Below are 16,890 nucleotides of genomic sequence, written 5' to 3' on the forward strand. Positions count from 1 at the left end.
CCAGAAGGTGCGCGTTGGTTGCTAACTCCGTCTGTCCCAGGTTGCAAGCGTGCCCTGTACAGCTCATGCAAACAACTCACCGCACAACGGCATGCCCGTCCAGGTCCTCGAGCAAACGGCGCAGCAGCTGGCTGGGGGAAGGCCCAAGGAGGAGGTCATCGTCGGCTGGGGCAACGCCAACACTGGCCACGGCGGCTGCGTCCGCAGGTCAGGCAGGGGCTCTGGTCCTTGGCTCACGCAGCCACTCACTCAACCGGCCACTCGCTCAGCAACGCACTCACTCACCCACCTTCACTCACCCACTCACCTTCACCCACTCACTCACTTACTTCGCAATTCAGGTCAGGCAGGGGCCCAAACCGGGCGCTGCTGCGTCTGCTGGTGGACAAGTACGCCCACCTGGTGGTCTACGTGGACGAATACTACACCAGCCAGGTACGCTGTGATCTTCACAAAGCAATGCGCACAACGCTCAATGCACACGTACCTTACCTGGCGCAAACCTATCTCTGTGTCTGAGCAGGTGTGTGCGAAGTGCGGACGGCGCCTGCTTGGTAACGGGCAGCGCTGCCTGGAAGTTGTGATTCCGTTTGGTGGCTCGCGTGCCCGCGACGTCCAAGTGTGCCAACACTGCGGGACTGTGTGGGTAAGTGGGATGGCAGGTTTGGGGCAGGTTTGGGTCGGCAGGTCGGTTTGGAGATGATGACACGGGATGACACGGGATGACACGGGATGACACAGGGCGGTTTGGAGATGATACGGGGTGACACACGGGATGACACATGGGATGACACACGCCCTGTTTGCATGTTGAACTGCAGGGCCGCGATGCCAACTCGGCTACAAACATGCGGCACGCGCTGATGGAGATGCTGCTTGGCAAACCGCGGCCTGCAGCCCTGCGACCTGCTGGCGGCGGTGGCGGTGCAGGGCCTGGCGGCGGCGGTGGCGGTGGCGGTGGCGGTGGCGGCGGTGCAGGGCCTGGAGACGGCGGTGGCGGCAGCGGTGGCACCGCGCCTACCGGCGGCAACAGCAGCGGCCACGGCGTTGGGCCCGGTGGTGGTGGCGGCACGGGCGGCCCTGGGCCCAGCGGCAGTGGCGGCGCGCATGTTCGGAGCAGAGGGGGCGGGCAAGGCCACGTGGAGGAGGACAGCGCGGCGCCGCCTTCAAAGCGGCGCCGGCGCGCAGGTTGAGACCTGCCGGTGTTGTCTGGTTAGCGACCTGTGCTGACGAGGATGGCGTAGCGGGCAGTCGGCTGCAGCGGCAGGGGTGTTTTCCTTGCTGTCTGGTTGGCCTGCTGCCTGCTGCACTACCGTAGTGCTTGATAGCTGGGCGCGACTGGGCACATATGGCGGGCGGTGCCTGTACAAACCGACCCCGGCTATGTCCGGGAGATGAGGCTAGTATCGGAACCTTCGGCCTCAGACGGAGGACGTGGCGTGGCGGCACAGCCCACTTTTCCCTTGCAAGGGAGAGCCACCTTCTCTTGTTCAATTTTCAAGCACGTCAATAATAGCTGGATCAAGCCAGGCTTAGCCGTGTGCTGTGCGCCGCTGCCTTATCCCCCGTTGAGCTTCTGTACCATACTGCCAGCTCATTCCTCTGCCGGGACGATGACAACCCTCAAGGGAGACGGGGGAGGATGTACGGCGCGTGCCGTGCCGCAGCATACCATGCGCCGTGAGTGCAAACCCCAGTCGAGGCTGTGACCCTGCACTACATTTTGGCCTCACCTTTCTTTTGACAACTAGTCTTTTCGCTTTGATGCTGTAACATTTGACTCGCTCCCTGTGCTAATTGTGCAACTCCTGTCGATGCAAGTAGTTGTTTAAGCAGTTTCGCCAGCTCCGGCAGCCGGCCGGCAGCATGGTTCGCCCTAAATCTAGCAACAAGGTGGCCAAACAGAAAGGGGGCGCGGCGCAAGGCAAACGGAAGCATGGTGGCGGCCCTCGCGGCGGCGGGCCGAGCGCCCGGCCCGCAAAGCAGAGTCGCCGGGAGGGGCGTTCAAAGCCCCTAGATAACGATATTTTTGAGGCAGAGGACTCGGACCCTGATGAGGTCAAGAATGCAAAGCGTTTCGACGTGAGTTGCTCGGAATGCAGCGCAGAACGGCGATTAGGATGCAATTTTACTTGGTATTGGATTTGGCAAAGCTTGGACATAAGAATAGGCTGGTTTGCGAACCGCCATTTCTACAGCCATGCTCGTTTAAGCGTGTTTTAGCAGGCCCTTACAGGCTACTCGGGGCCAAATGTGCACGATATGATGGATTTGACGGCGGGGTGACCTCTCGTGACTCTGGTCGCCCCCCGCCCCGTTGACGTGCCTAGGGCCCCGTCCCTTCCCACACACGCAACCACCGCAGGAGGTGGAAAACTATGAGTACGAGCTGCCCTCGGACTTCGAGGATGAGGAGATTGATGAGGAGATGGCTTTCACGGAGGAGGACAAGAAGAAGTTTGGTGCATGGTTCGAGAAGGAGGTGGACGCGGACGAAGATGACGACGAGGAGGGCGGCACGCTCGGCGTCGGCGATGACGATGGCGACGTGTGGGATGGAGATGACGACGACGAGGAGGAGGAGGACGAGGAGGAGGAGGCGCCACGTGGGGCCAAAAGCAGCCGCAAGCGCACGGCCGCCGCGCGGGAGCAAGCGGAGGAGGACGGCGATGATGACTCGGATGCCGACTTGTTTCTGGATGATGATGAGGATGAGGATGACGATGAGGATGACCTGGACGGCGAGGGCGATGAGGAGGACAACGACGAGGAGCGCCACCTGTGAGTACGTGTGTGCTTTCTGTTGGTGGTTGGGACTTGGGCGCCGACCTTCTGGATGAGGACCCAAGCGGCGGCGCGTCGCCGTGGGACGGGTCAGGCGCTGTTTCTCTCGTCTTCCTTCCTGCCTGCCTGCCCTATCTCACGACACGCACGCTCACAATGACACACCTGCCGAACCTTTGCTCTTTTCCCTCAGGGCTATGCTGCGGGACGTCCTGGAGGGCGGCGGCAAGGGCGGGCGGGCAGGCGCCAAGCGGGCACGTGACCCCAACGCCGCGGTGTTATCGGAGGCGTATCCCGAGTCCGAGTTCGGACTCAACCCGGGGGCCGCATCAGCAGGTGGGCGTGGCGAGACGTGGAGGGGAGAAGGAGACGGAGGGGAGAGAGAGGCGGAGGGAGGGAGCAGGGCCCGGCGTGCCGGGGCGGGAGGGCAGCGAGGTGGTTCACAGGGCGGGAGGAGGCGCCAGGAGTCCGGGCCGCGTGGGGTGGGCGTGCGGTACAGCGAGAGAAAGCGGAGAACCGTTGCCAGCAGCGACGGCCACAGCATGTTAAGCACCACGATTGCGCCTCTGTGTACAATACCCCGTGCACCACCGTGTGGGAGTGTTGAAGGAGAGTCGCAAAAGTACCCCATACCTGTTGGCAAACGGCCGCTCTGCTCCGGCTGCGTATGGCACTGATCCTTCGTCAGCGCAGTCGCATGAGCTTGGCAGCAACCTCTGGCAGGCACAGTCTACAAACACACGTATAGCGCATGCGCACGCACCCTGCGCCTCTGTGTACAATGCCCCGTGCACCACCGTGTGGGAGTGTTGAAGGAGAGTCGCAAAAGTACCCCATACCTGTTGGCAAACGGCCGCTCTGCTCCGGCTGCGTATGGCACTGATCCTTCGTCAGCGCAGTCGCATGAGCTTGGCAGCAACCTCTGGCAGGCACAGTCTACAAACACACGTATAGCGCATGCGCACGCACCCTGCGCCTCTGTGTACAATGCCCCGTGCACCACCGTGTGGGAGTGTTGAAGGAGATTCGCAAAAGTACCCCATACCTGTTGGCAAACGGCCGCTCTGCTCCGGCTGCGTATGGCACTGATCCTTCGTCAGCGCAGTCGCATGAGCTTGGCAGCAACCTCTGGCAGGCACAGTCTACAAACCCACGTATAGCGCATGCGCACGCACCCTGCGCCTCTGTGTACAATACCCCGTGCACCACCGTGTGGGAGTGTTGAAGGAGAGTCGCGAAAGTACCCCATACCTGTTGGCAAACGGCCGCTCTGCTCCGGTTGCGTATGGCACTGATCCTTCGTCAGCGCAGTCGCATGAGCTTGGCAGCAACCTCTGGCAGGCACAGTCTACAAACCCACGTATAGCGCACGCGCACGCACCCTGCGCCTCTGTGTACAATACCCCGTGTACTACCGTGTGGGAGTGTTGAAGGAGATTCGCAAAAGTACCCCATACCTGTTGGCAAACGGCCGCTCTGCTCCGTCTGCGTATGGCACTGATCCTTCGTCAGCGCAGTCGCATGAGCTTGGCAGCAACCTCTGGCAGGCACAGTCTAGTCTACACACATGCCATTGCACCGCTCACCAGCGTTGCATACAGAGGTCGCAGCCTCCTCCTCAATGGTTGCGGCATTAGTTTGGCGCTGTATCTGAGGGACTACACATCGCACTATACGCCTCCGTGCTTCTCCATCTATTGATGCTTGTTTCCCACATGAAACGTGCAAACGCCCCGTGCAGGCGGACTCGGCGGCTTGAGCATTGCTGACCTCCTGGCGGGCCTCACGGGGGAAGAGCGGCGCAAGCTGGGGGCGGCGCGGCGGCTGCTCGAGAAGGTGGGTGCGGGCGTGCCTTGAGTCCTGGTTGTTTTACGGGCTGTGGTTGCGCTATGGCTATCGGCATGACGGATCCCATCTGGATATCGTATGCAATGCGGATACATCGGGGAACACTTCGGGTGCCCACGCCGCACGCGCCACGCCCTCGCACCGATTGAGTCGGCATGCCTGCAGCGGTGGTAACCATCAGCAGCGGTGGCTTGACTAGGCCCTCTGCGTGTTCATGTCCGTACCGATCTCAGGTGGGCGGCGCGGCGGGCGGCGACGATGACGGCGGCGCGGGCGGCAAGCGCAAGAGCAAGAAGGGCGGGGCGGACAAGAGCGGCGGCGGCAGCAGCCTGCGGCCGGTGTCGGTGCCGCTCCCGGGCATTGTGGCGGACCGACAGGAGCGGAAGGCTGGCTACGAGGCGGCGGCGGAGGACGTGACCAAATGGACCAGCATCGTCAAGGTAGGGGAGGCGTGTGCAATTGCATGGGTGGATGTGCACGTGAAAAAGTCGGCGTGCCTGTGCGCATTTTTGGATACGGTAGGCAGCGAGCATGTACCAGCAGGGACGGCCGCAGCATGCCAAGCACCACGATTGCGCCTCTGTGTACAATACCCCGTGCACCACCGTGTGGGAGTGTTGAAGGAGAGTCGCGAAAGTACCCCATACCTGTTGGCAAACGGCCGCTCTGCTCCGGCTGCGTATGGCACTGATCCTTCGTCAGCGCAGTCGCATGAGCTTGGCAGCAACCTCTGGCAGGCACAGTCTACAAACACACGCACAGCGCACGCACACGCACCCTGCGCCTCTGTGTACAATACCCCGTGCACCACCGTGTGGGAGTGTTGAAGGAGAGTCGCAAAAGTACCCCATACCTGTTGGCAAACGGCCGCTCTGCTCCGGCTGCGTATGGCACTGATCCTTCGTCAGCGCAGTCGCATGAGCTTGGCAGCAACCTCTGGCAGGCACAGTCTACAAACACACGTATAGCGCACGCACACGCACCCTGCGCCTCTGTGTACAATACCCCGTGCACCACCGTGTGGGAGTGTTGAAGGAGAGTCGCAAAAGTACCCCATACCTGTTGGCAAACGGCCGCTCTGCTCCGGCTGCGCATGGCACTGATCCTTCGTCAGCGCAGTCGCATGAGCTTGGCAGCAACCTCTGGCAGGCACATTCTTACTCACCTGCCTCACACATGCAACTATAACAGCATCCGCCTTTACTGCGGGTTGCACCTCTGCGGGCCTCTGGCCTTGTCGCGCACCTGCCGCATGCCTGCATCACGCCTGCACCTCTCAAGACACTGTATCATCGCCGGCAACTCATCACAACAAATCATCACCACTCCTCGAATACTGCACCACCATGCCTGGCAACGCCAATGCCTGGCAACACCAATGCCCACAACACCAATGCTTACAACGCCAATGCCTACAACACCAATGCCCACAACACCAATGCTCACAACACCAACACCAACGCCCGCGCCCACGCAGGCCAATCGCGAGGCGCCCACGCTGCGGCTGGTGGCGGGGCGGGACGAGGTGCCGCGCGTCAACACCACCGCGGCCCTGGTGGCGCAGCACACGCCCTCGGTGAGAGAGGGAGCCCCCAGCCGCTGTCTGCACGCCACATGCCGTGTGCCGCCTGCTTGCGTAGCATTGCAGTGGCGCACAGAGTTGCACTGTTGCACACGTGCTGCTTAGGATAGCGGGCAGCGTGATTAAGGGGCTAGGCACGCCTCCCGCACCTCCACCATCCAAATTCCGCCTCTCCTCTCCTCCAGCATCCAGATTCCGCCTCTCCGCTCTCCTCTCCTCTCCTCCACCCTCGTTCACCCGCCTTCACCCTCCTCCACCAGCCTCCACCCCCAACCACATCTGTTCCCAATGTTCTTACTTTGCAAACCCCCGACCCATCCCGCCCAGGCCGACAACGCACTGGAGGCGGAGGTGGCTGCGCTGCTGGAGGCTGCGGGGGCCGCCAATGCTGAAGCACTGGAGGAGGCGGAGGAGAAGCTGGCGCTCAAGGTGAGGGGGGGGGAGGGGCAGGATGCGGGGGCGGAGGCGGTCGCGTGTGTGTTTGTATGTTTCGGCTGTCGGCTGGCCTGACCTCACTTCACCACATTGGCCGGCGCTTCCTCCTGTAATTCGTGCACAGAGCCCAGGACGCAACGTGTTGTCCCCAACGTGTTGTCCCCTCCTCTTAGCATCCCCGTACCATCTTGCTGTTCCCCAAGCTTGTCCACCGTCTACCACTGCCTTAACTAGTCATGATTGTTAAACCCTCCCTCTACAAGAGCCCTTCTCCAATGCAGCCAGCGCCCGCCTGCGCCTCGCTCACCTCCCTGCACCGCCCTGTCCTCCCCCACCTCCAACCAGGCGCTGTCGCTGGAGGAGGCTCGCGAGCGGCGCGAACGGCTTGCCAAGCTGCGCAGCCTGCTGTTCTACCACGAGCTCAAGAGCCGACGGCTCAAGGCCATCAAGAGCAAGGAGTATCATAGGTGTGTGAGTGGGCGTGTGTGGGCATGTGAGGCGTGTGGGCGTGTGGGCGTGTGCATGTGCTGGGAGAGGATGCGGTAAGGATAGACGACTTGTGATTCAATGGCAAGGCTTCGTGACGAGCTGGTTTGGGTGAGCGGAGAAGGTTCTCCAACGCACTCACATACCGTACAATACACCGCTTGCTCATCGCAGGCACCTCGCTAAGGCCGCCAAGCGCAAGGCCACCAAGCTAGCCGCCGCCGCCGCGGACGGCGCGGCCGCCGGCGACGGCGACGCCGAGGCCGCTGCCGCGCGCGCCGCCGCCATCGAGGCCGAGTTCCAGCGCGCTAAGGAGCGCCTCACGCAGCGCCACCGCAACACCAGCCGCTGGGCGAGGCGCGCGCTCAAGCGCGGCAAGCTCGAGGTGGATCCTGGAACCAAGGCGGCGCTGGCCGAGCAGATCCAACTGGGCCAGCAGCTCAAGCGGAAGATCGAGGGGCGGCGCGGCAGCGGCAGCGAGGATGAGGGCGACAGCGACGCTAGCACCTCGGCCTCGGACGGCGAGGGCGCGGGCGCGGGTGGCAGGCCGGGCGGGCGGGCGCGAAGCGCGGCTCTGGAGCTGCTGGCAGGTGAGCGAAAAGAAGCTTGATGAGGGGAGAGGTTAGGAGAGGGTTAAGGTCGAAAACCATGGGGCTGCTAAGTTTGGTATGTCAGAAATCCTTTGGCCGTTGGGGCGAAATTCCGTGAACCGGTTTTCTTTCTTACGTTGCTGATGGCAAAAATGCAACAGTACCGATTGCGCCTGGTGTCGGTGTCCCAACGCCCGTGACGCTGATCACCCGAATGGCTCTTTCACCAACATGTCCCCCGCGCCCATCGCCACCATCCACCGACTTGATGCAGGTGGCGGCGCGGTGGGTGCCGACGGCGAGGAGGCGCCGAAGAAGGGCCTTCTGGCACTGCCCTTCATGAAGCGTGCCCTGGAGCGGCGGCGGCTGGCGGCGGCGGCGGAGGCCGAGGAACTGCTGCGCGAGCTGGACGAGCAGGCGGCGGCGGGCGGCGGCGGGGCAATCGGCGGCGGCGGCGGCTTTGGCGACGACGGCGAGGACGACGGGGATGGCGGGATGACCGGTGCCGGCGGTGATGCGCTAGAGCGGCTGGTGGGCTATGGCGTTCCGGCGGCGGCGGCCAACGGCACCGCTGGGCGGCGGCGGTTCGGCGGCGGCGCCGCCGCCGCAGCGGCAGCGACCGAAGAGGCTGACGACGGCAACGAAGACCTTGGATCTGACCTGGATTCTGATGACGCGGAGGACGCGGAGGCGAAGGCGGAGCGGCTGGGCCGCAAGACGAAGGAGGCGGCGGCAGTGGACGCAGCCAGCAGGAAGCAGCAGCAGCGGCAGGCGGCTGCTGCTGCCAAGAAAGCCAAGCGCGGCGCCGCCGCGCCGCCGACGGCGGCCGAGCAGGCGGATCTTGACGCCGCGCTCGCCGCTGGCGCCGCCGGGCGTGGGCTGCTAGTCTCGAGCGAGGCTGACCTGCTGCTGGTTGACGGCGGTGCTGACGCGGACGCGGACCAGGAGCGGCGGCGCAGCGGCGGCGCCGCCAGCACCCGCGGCGGCGGCGGCGGCGGCGGCGACGTGCTGGCGGAGGTGGCGGCGCAGCGTGGCAGCGTGTCGGCGGGCCGCGCCGGGCTCTTCCAAGGGAGGAAGGACGGCGCTGCGGCGGCGGCGGCGGCAGCTAACGGCAGCGGCGGCGACGGTGCCGCCGCCAAGTTTGTTGCGTCAAAGAAGTTCGTTGGAGCGCGGCCAGGCTACGCGTTCAAGAAGGGGCCGCAGGGGATAGGATACTATCTAGACCCCAAGCAGCCACTGGCGGCGGCGCTGGCACAGCCGGCCGCAGCGGCAGGTGGAGCCAAGGGCGGCAAGGGCGCCGGCGCGGCAGTGGCGGCACCGGTTGCGGTGGCAGGGCAGGCGAAACCGGCCCAGCAGCAGCAACCACACGCAGGGAAAGGGAAACAGCAGCAGCAGCAGCAGCAGCAGGGGGGGAAAGCAGGGGAAAAGCAGGGCGCGGCGGCTGACACGGGCGGCACCGCCAGCGACGGCAATGGCGATGATGACGAGGCGGCTCCGCTGATGAAGGCCGCCCCCTCAAACAAAGACCTCATTCGCCAGGTGCGTTTGGGATTACCGTAAACGGCGCATCGGAGCAGTGATTTGCACCCGGGTTGCTAAGTCCTGAGTGCTATTGGACGTTTCTTGCTGCATGCGCTGTCCAGGCAGGCCTCTGTTATCTCCTGACACCTGAGTCGCACACGTGGGTCTCCCACGTGCTGGCGCCGCACTCCGCACACACAGGCGTTCGCCGGCGATGACGTCGCGGCTGAGTTTGCGGAGGAGAAGGCGGCGGCGGTGGCGGAGGAGCTCCCAGACATTCAGGTATGTGTGCTGACACCACACCAGTACGTGCGTGCGGCTGACCAGCATGCTCCAACACGTGCCCATTCGCCTCCAACACGCCTCCTAACATGCCCCACTCCTCGCTCCCCTCCTACCTACGCACGCCTGTCCTCCGTCACCAAATCCACAGGAGCCGTCCGCGCTGCCGGGCTGGGGCGCGTGGAGCAGCCAGCAGCGCAACCCCAAGTGGATGCAGGCGGCCAAGGACCGCGCAGCAAAGTGAGTTAGCTGGTCGGGTGGCATATGCTGGCACGGCCTCAACGGGGCGGGGGGGATTGTAAAGACCAGCCCAAACGGGGGAAAAGCGGCGGCGCCTCTGCCTGGGACGCACGTCTGCCCGGGCAATGTTGACAAGGCAACCGAGTAACCGAGTGAAACACTTGTCAGCCCCTGCCGGATCCTGACCCTCACCTACCGATGTTCCTTCCTGCTTTGCTTCACACCCCGCACTTTCCCACTACGCACACAGGCAGCGCGCGGACGCGGCGGCGGGGCGGCGCGATGCGGGCATGAAGTATGTGGTGGTGAGCGAGAAGTGGGACAAGAAGGCCGCCAAGTACACGGCACCCGCCGCGCCCTTCCCCTTCACCTCCCCCGAGGCCTACGAGCGCAGCCTGCGGCAGCCGCTGGGTCGCGACTTCAACCCCGACCAGGCCTTCCGCGACCTTACCCGCCCCGCGGTCATCAAGCAGGTGCGCATGGTTGTTGGGGGCGGCGGCCGGAGTCAACGACACATCTGCCCTCCTCCTTCACCCCCCCGTCACTCATTCCCGGCCCCCCCCCTGCTGTCTTCGCGACACTTCTATGTACCGTCTATTCAACTCCTCACGCATTCCTGTGCCCTCCCCTCCAGGCGGGAGTCACCATCAACCCGCTGCGCTTCAGCGAGGCCACAGCCAAGGGGCTGGGCCACAAGGGCCGCGCGGCGGAGGCGGAGCGCGAGAGCAAGAAGGTGGTCACCGTGGCAGGCGGCATGCCGCGCGTCGGCAAGGGGCAGCTCGCCAAGTAGGGCGCGTGCTGGCAGGCGTGGTAGCTGAGGGCAGTGGCTCTTTGCAGTGCAGCAGGATGTGGTGATGGCGTGATGGCGGGGTGACGGGGCGTTTGGGTTTGTCGTGGGTATTGCCGTATTGGTAATGGGTGGCTGGCGCTGTCGTGGGCCAGCAGGTCGCTGCGTCAATGCGCTTGCTTGCGCCGTGGAGCAACGGCAGCAAGTGGTCGGCGCAGATGGATTCCTGTATGCGCAGTTGTCGCAAATCTCGCGTTAAGGATTTCGTGTCGCTGGCTGACTCTGAGAGGGATCCGGACTCGTGGGTTGAGGCGGCATAGGCAAACAGCTGTGTACTGGTGCGCGTAGAGAAGGTTGTGTCGACACTTGACAGATGGGTACTCGCACACGCAGGCTCGCTCCCAATTACCCTACAATACGGGACGGTATTCGGAGACATCCAGATTATGGATGCGGATGTTACAGAGGGGACAGTCCCAGCACCCGAAGACGCCGAGCCATCACATACTATCAGGGCCCAACTTGACTCCACCAACCCCGACTTTGCTGCAAACCCTCCCGCGGGCAAAGTCCGTGTGACTCCGCGCACAGTGAGTCCTAGCCAAGCCTCAACCCGCCAGAGCCCCACCGCTGTGCCTCAACGCCACAAGCCTAGGCACAGGAGTGCCGGGAAACGTCTAGGCCACAGGACACACGCACAGCGCACGCACTAACCAGGGCGCAAGCGTCCAGGTACTAGAACGGTCGCCCACACGTGCATCCTTCCCACACACAGAGCCAACAAGCACGCACAACCTCTCACGGCGAGGGGGGCGGGGAATCAGCGTCATACGGCAAGCGCAAAACCATGCCTCCACCAACAGCCCGAGATATGAAGGGATGCGCAAACGGCACAGCGTCCCAACCCTTTGGCCTGATACCCAAAGTCACAAACGTCTGGAGACGACCCCAGAAGTCAGCTACGACGGCAAGTCCAATGCTCAGCACCCGGGCTCAGATTATGCATCCGTCCACGTGCGCTGTATTCCTCTTATGAGTTCAGTGTGCCTTGTCACATCGTTCCTAGTGTAGAACGTGCGCCTCATTGCCTTGCAAAGGGGATCCAGGCGCCCGGGGAGGGCGGGCCTTGTAGGGATCCCTGCGTGAGGGACCGCAGGAGCTGCGCCAGAAGGGTTGCGGCGGTGGTCGCGCAAGCGATCGTTGGTTTAGGTCGGTTCATACAGGGGGGGCGTACCGGGGTAGAACAGTAACTCCGGCGTTCGACCAGCCGCGCACTCTTGCCCTGCCGCTGCCAATTGTTTGCCATTTGTTGGGTATGGGAATCAGCTGCGCCCTACGGGACTTTGCCAACTTGCCTTACCACTGTCCCATCACACATACAAGGGGGGGGGGTACCGGGGTAGAAAGCTCAGGTTCTTACCCCATGCAGCCATGCTCAATATTACAGGGCTTTAGGAGAGCATTGTGCACGTGCTTTCAGTTTCGTCAGGGGGGGTCTGGTGAGGAAGTTATGGGCCGCCAAAGTTGGGGGGTCGGTCGTCGTCCCTGGGGTCCACCGGGTTTCGGGAGCCCATCCTGGCGGATTTCGGGAAGCGCCCCACAAGCAGAACTATGGCCAAAACGCAGCAGTACGAGGCTCATATGTGCACGTGATGCCGTAATAAGCACAAACAAAGCGTGGCAAAGCTAAGTTGCGCGTCCGGGCGTGGACCTGTCCCCACATTCGACACAACTCCGGCGTTCGACCAGCCATGCACTTGTGCTCTGCCACTGCAAACTGTTTGCCGTCTGCTTGAGGGTATGGGCATCAGCTGCACCCTACGGGACCTCGCCAACCTGCCTTGAACCCTGTCCCAACACACACCCACATTCGACACATGCGCACTGCCACGGCTGGGCTCTCTAGCGCTGGTGCGCATGATTTAACATCTCACAAGGCTGCCGATGCACACTGTGCAACCGTCACACGTCAGAGAGTTGAGCGCGGTGTGGGCTGGGTCGAGGGGATTTCAATGGATAGGATCCCGCGTGTGACCGAAGTCTCAGAACAGGACCGCTGACGGCACAGCGTGATGGTGCTCGTCAAGAGGAGTCGATTGGCACCATTTTGGTATTTCATGGAGGGGTTTTACCCCTCAACAACAAGGTTTCGTCCGTGGGGGACCTCGCCAACCTGCCTTGAACCCTGTCCCATCACACACCCTCAAGGGGGGTCCCGGGGGATTTCGGGGCATGGGGTCTGGCACTTCGTTTCCATACCCCCCTGGTTCATAGCCTCATAGGCGATTCAAATGTTCCCATAACACACAAGCCTCTAAGGCTCAGCCCCTAGCCTTACGAGCCTCGGCTCGTGAGGAATCGCACAACATTTTTGGGCTGAGCCCCCCGAGCGAAGCGATCCAGGGGGGGGCGAAGCCCCCCAGGATTGCCCCTGTCCGTGCCTGCCTGCGTGCCTGCCTGCGTCGACAAAAAGTGCCAAACTGGCGCAAACCGCGAGTGCCACGTATTATTAATTGCTATTCCCTATTGCAGAAAAATAGGCGGCAGGGAAAACTCGGCCGGAGCGAGAAGCGACCTCGCGAGTCCATGGACATCTTGACTTTCTTCAGTCCGCGAGTATAGCTCTCGGGCCCTGAATATCTTACATCCATGTGTCAAAACATGTCGACGACAAGCGTCTTGGGGCAAGAGTGTTGAAAGTTTGTGCAACAGGCGAACCATGCGTGCCGATCCCGATCCCTTAAATGCGTCGCGGCCCCGGTCGCGCCCGAGCCCGGCTAGCCGTTTGTGGTGCTTGTGAGGGATTTGGAATGAGGTACCATGGACTCATGTGTGGAGTGGCGTGGACAGGGCGTGGCGGTGCCTTCGCACGGCGTTGGCATACCCCTTTGCCAGTCCCGCTGGGCTTGCAAGGGTGCTATTCATGTCGCCGGTGCCCATCATCACATCCCTTGCTCTATCAGGGGCTCAGCCCATTTTCCAGCTGTACAAAGCTGACACCCCTTGTCGTTGGCGGCTTTGGCTTTCGTCACTAACTTTTTGTAGCCTTTTGCGGGCTCTGTGAGGCTTGACGACTTGGCTACGACTTGGTTTGGATGGCTTCGGCCTTGGGTGGGTGCGTCGCGCCCTGTTTTCGGTATCGCGCGTTCTGTGGCGGCTGGCCGCGTCTGGGTGGCCGGCCGCGCTCGTTCTGCTCTGTGGTCGCTTTTTGGTTTCGTGTGTGCAGTTACGGGTGGCCCTGGTGGTCGCTCGTGGCCCGGCGCAAGCTTCGATGTTCCGTGGTGCTCCTCGGCGCCTCTCCTCGTGCCGCCTGGCCCGCCGTCGTCTCCACCGGCGGCCTTGCTGGCTCAGCAGATAGTTAGGTTGCGGGTGCCGTTCGTAGCATGGCGGTTCAGGGACCGTTAGGCAGCAGGTCACGCTGGTCGGGTAGTCCCGGGTGTCGGGTTGTGAGTGCCCGGGCGGCTGTTGCCCGGGCGCCCGGGCGGCTGGTGCTCCTGTTCGCCTCCGGGTGCGCGCGTGCCTGTTTGGTGGGTCGGTCTAGTTCGCTGGTGGGGCGGGTGGAGGGCGGTGTGCCCGTAGCGAGGTGTTGTGGTGTACTGGTGGTTTGGTCAGTTTCCGGCTCGGTTTCCCTTTGTGGTGCTTCGGCACAGACGTTTTCGGACATGGGCCTCCGGGCCAAGACATTGCGCGTCTGTGACGCCGACGAGAAAATGTGTGGTGCTTGCGTTTGATGGGGATGTCGGCAGACCTCTGGCCTGTCGCGCCTTGTTGTGCGTCGGTGCTGCCGCCAAAAGACCTAAACGAGATGAGGGGTGTTACGTGGCGGTGGGGCTTTGGCGGGCTTCGGCTTGGCTTCGACTCATGTGCGTTACACTATGAAGGTCGGCAGCCAACCGGGGGGCGGGTGTTGTTTCTCTGGGTCGCAGATGGCCCTTCGCGGCGTGGGTACGGCGTTCCCCCTTGTCGGGCTGTCCCTTCAATTGTAATCCGCATCCATAGGCGAAGCGGGGTAGGTTAAGGGGCAGGTCGCGTAGTCCCGACATGCGGGCGTTACGGTGGTGTGTTTGTGGTGTTACAAGGTGGTGTGCACGATCTTTGCGTGCCTTGGAAACCGGAGGCCCGCGCCATCATGCATTTTATTGACGAGTGTTGCGGAACTAATGCGTACTTATACCAGAGCGGAAGGCGGAGTGGGCTTGCAGGCGGCACGAGAGTAGACAGTCAGTAGCGCAAGTTGCGAAAGCACATGTTACCTCGTAACCGACGGTACACGCGGGGGAGCTATGCATTGGGTGTGTGATGGGACAGGGTTCAAGGCAGGTTGGCGAGGTCCCGTAGGGTGCAGCCGATGCATTGGGTGTGAATGGGTTGTGAAACCGCCGGGGCCCAGGGGTCAGGCTGGGGGTCAAGGGAAGAGCTGCACCGGGCTTCATATGTGTCGGTAGCCAACTGGGGGAGGGTGGTTTCCCTTCGGGCCGGAGATGGTCCCTCTTGACCTGGGTGCGGGGCACCCTTGCTTGGTCGGACTGTCCCTTCTTTGTAAGATCGCAATCATATGTGCAGTTGCCGAGACACGCTTTACGCGAAGACCTGTTGCACGGTTGTGGAAGGTCGGTAGCCAACTGGGGGGAGGGTGGTTTCCTTTCGGGCCGGAGATGGTCCCTCTTGACTTGGGTGCTGGGCACCCTTGCTTGGTCGGATTGTCCCTTCTTTGTAATATCGCAACCATATGTACCTTTCTGACAGGAAGCGGTGCCCCAGACAAAGGTGGACACGGGTATGCGGGCAGCGGGGCAGAGCGCGGCCATGACCTGCCATGGGCGAACCAGAACACGACAATCGATGATGGGCTGTGTTGCCGCTTCAGCGCGGGTTCACTCATCCGGGCACTCTTGCTTTATCATTAATACACGGCCTTGCTATATGTTCGCTGCACCTGACACGTCCTCGAGTATTTGCAGCTCGTTCCCTTGTTCACAGTTCCTCGAAACGCCGCGCACTCAGCAGAGACTCAGACCCCGTCGCCCCCAGCGGCAGTTAGCAGTATGAATTATCATGAAGGACCTCAATAACCTGCTGCGAAGGTAGTCGCGCGCTGGGCCTCACCAATGACAGGGCGCTCGCCGCAAGGAGGGGAGGAGCTGCGGCAGCGATATGATATGGAGGTGTGAATTTTAGAAGGCGCAAGGCGCTTCAAGGGAGCTGGTTCGGACGGACTCAGAGGGTTCCGACAGAGGGCGCCCGGGCCATGATTAGCTGGACAAATTACCTGAATATGGCTGTTACAAGAATACATATTTGCTCAGGCCGTGGCTTGGCTGCCGTAGCCGCGTTTCAAGAACCCCCGTCTCCACCCCTTGACAGGATGCGGTTGCGGAGCGGTGTGAGCGCCAGAGTGCCGAGCTTTGTCAGGATGAGGGCCAGGCAGACGGCGCAGTGAGTTTCAGGTTTCAGCGCGTCACATCCTGATTTCACCATGCCGCCGCGTTGTGGGGGTTAGGTCAGGCATTAGCGCAGGCTGATAGCAAATCCTCTTGCCAGGCGCTGGGTCTGCTTGAGCTTGACCCACCTGTAGATGTTCGACTCGTCTCGCCATCAACCGACCGTATATCCCGTCACTAGGCCTTTCTCCGAACTGGCAACATGGCACGAGTTTCGTAGCATAATAGGGTGCCTAGGTTGTGTCGGCCCTCAACCGCGGTACTGCTGCGCCCGCCTGGCGTCACCGTAAGCTTGCCCCTTATTAGCCTGCGGCACGTGTTCGCCGCGCGTCCCGGCTGCCCTGCGTTGTTTCTCGCCCCGTTCACCCCGGCAATCCACAATCCACGCAGACGTCGATGATGCTGATGCAGCCAGCGTCAACGCAGCTGGTGCAAAGGGCGCAGGCGAACGGGGTTTTGCAGTACGATACCCGGGACACGCCGTTCCGGACCCCGGCTGCTGCAGCCCCTGGCGAAGCGCGCTCTAGATACCCCCTTGAGCACGAGCGGCCAGGCGCAGGCGCGCAGTTGCCGTCAGCTGCCGCCAGCGGGGCGCCAACGCGGCAGGCTACTGCGGCGCCTAACCCGTTAGATGTCAGTGACGCCTCGGGCGTTGCGGAGGGCCAGGAGGCGCAACCACCACCCACCCCGTGGCTGGGCGCCAGCGGCGGCGGGGAGGTCGCCTGCGGAGAAAGCGGCAGCGGTACGGGGCAAATCAGCAGCAGTGGCGCCGGCACGGAAGCTGCGGCGATGGTGCTCAAATCTGGGCTAACACGGAGGTCTGGATCCAAGCAGCGCTCCGCCGCAACAACTGGCGAGGATGAGCTTGGCCCCTTGCCGTTCGACGCGCCGGAC

General features: G+C 62.6%; 2 protein-coding genes across 2 annotated transcripts in view; both read left to right on the plus strand.

Annotated features, from left to right (window-relative positions):
• The first annotated feature begins 1,839 nt into the window (after window positions 1-1,839).
• On the plus strand, window positions 1,840-15,471 carry CHLRE_11g478950v5 (uncharacterized protein). Its single transcript, XM_043067686.1, has 17 exons — window positions 1,840-2,082; window positions 2,366-2,781; window positions 2,978-3,120; window positions 4,526-4,620; window positions 4,866-5,072; window positions 6,110-6,208; window positions 6,542-6,643; window positions 6,995-7,116; window positions 7,310-7,725; window positions 8,000-9,264; window positions 9,448-9,528; window positions 9,680-9,768; window positions 10,019-10,241; window positions 10,403-11,145; window positions 13,088-13,670; window positions 13,782-14,418; window positions 14,555-15,471. Exons 1-14 carry the CDS (start codon window positions 1,867-1,869, stop codon window positions 10,556-10,558), a joined length of 3,630 nt encoding a protein of 1,209 aa, XP_042919691.1. The 5' UTR covers window positions 1,840-1,866; the 3' UTR covers window positions 10,559-11,145; window positions 13,088-13,670; window positions 13,782-14,418; window positions 14,555-15,471.
• A 48-nt stretch (window positions 15,472-15,519) lies between these two features.
• Window positions 15,520-16,890, plus strand: part of CHLRE_11g478966v5 (uncharacterized protein) — a 24,032-nt gene continuing 22,661 nt past the window's right edge. Inside the window, exons 1-3 of the mRNA XM_043067687.1 lie at window positions 15,520-15,720; window positions 15,920-15,991; window positions 16,387-16,881. Coding sequence (XP_042919692.1) covers window positions 15,664-15,720; window positions 15,920-15,991; window positions 16,387-16,881 — 624 coding nt within the window. The 5' untranslated portion in view covers window positions 15,520-15,663. The remainder of the gene's footprint in view (window positions 15,721-15,919; window positions 15,992-16,386; window positions 16,882-16,890) is intronic.

The sequence above is a fragment of the Chlamydomonas reinhardtii genome, chromosome 11 (genome assembly GCF_000002595.2).
Source record: "Chlamydomonas reinhardtii strain CC-503 cw92 mt+ chromosome 11, whole genome shotgun sequence".
Classification (NCBI taxonomy): Eukaryota; Viridiplantae; Chlorophyta; class Chlorophyceae; order Chlamydomonadales; family Chlamydomonadaceae; genus Chlamydomonas; species Chlamydomonas reinhardtii.

What these genes read in the sequence shown, in the direction of transcription:
- CHLRE_11g478950v5 (XM_043067686.1), top strand. Translation starts at nt 1,867, where the DNA reads ATGGTTCGCCCTAAATCTAGCAACAAGGTGGCCAAACAGAAAGGGGGC. An exon ending in AATGGACCAGCATCGTCAAG is followed by an intron (nt 5,073 to 6,109) that starts GTAGGGGAGGCG and finishes GCGCCCACGCAG; the next exon opens with GCCAATCGCGAGGCGCCCAC. An exon ending in AAGAGCAAGGAGTATCATAG is followed by an intron (nt 7,117 to 7,309) that starts GTGTGTGAGTGG and finishes TGCTCATCGCAG; the next exon opens with GCACCTCGCTAAGGCCGCCA.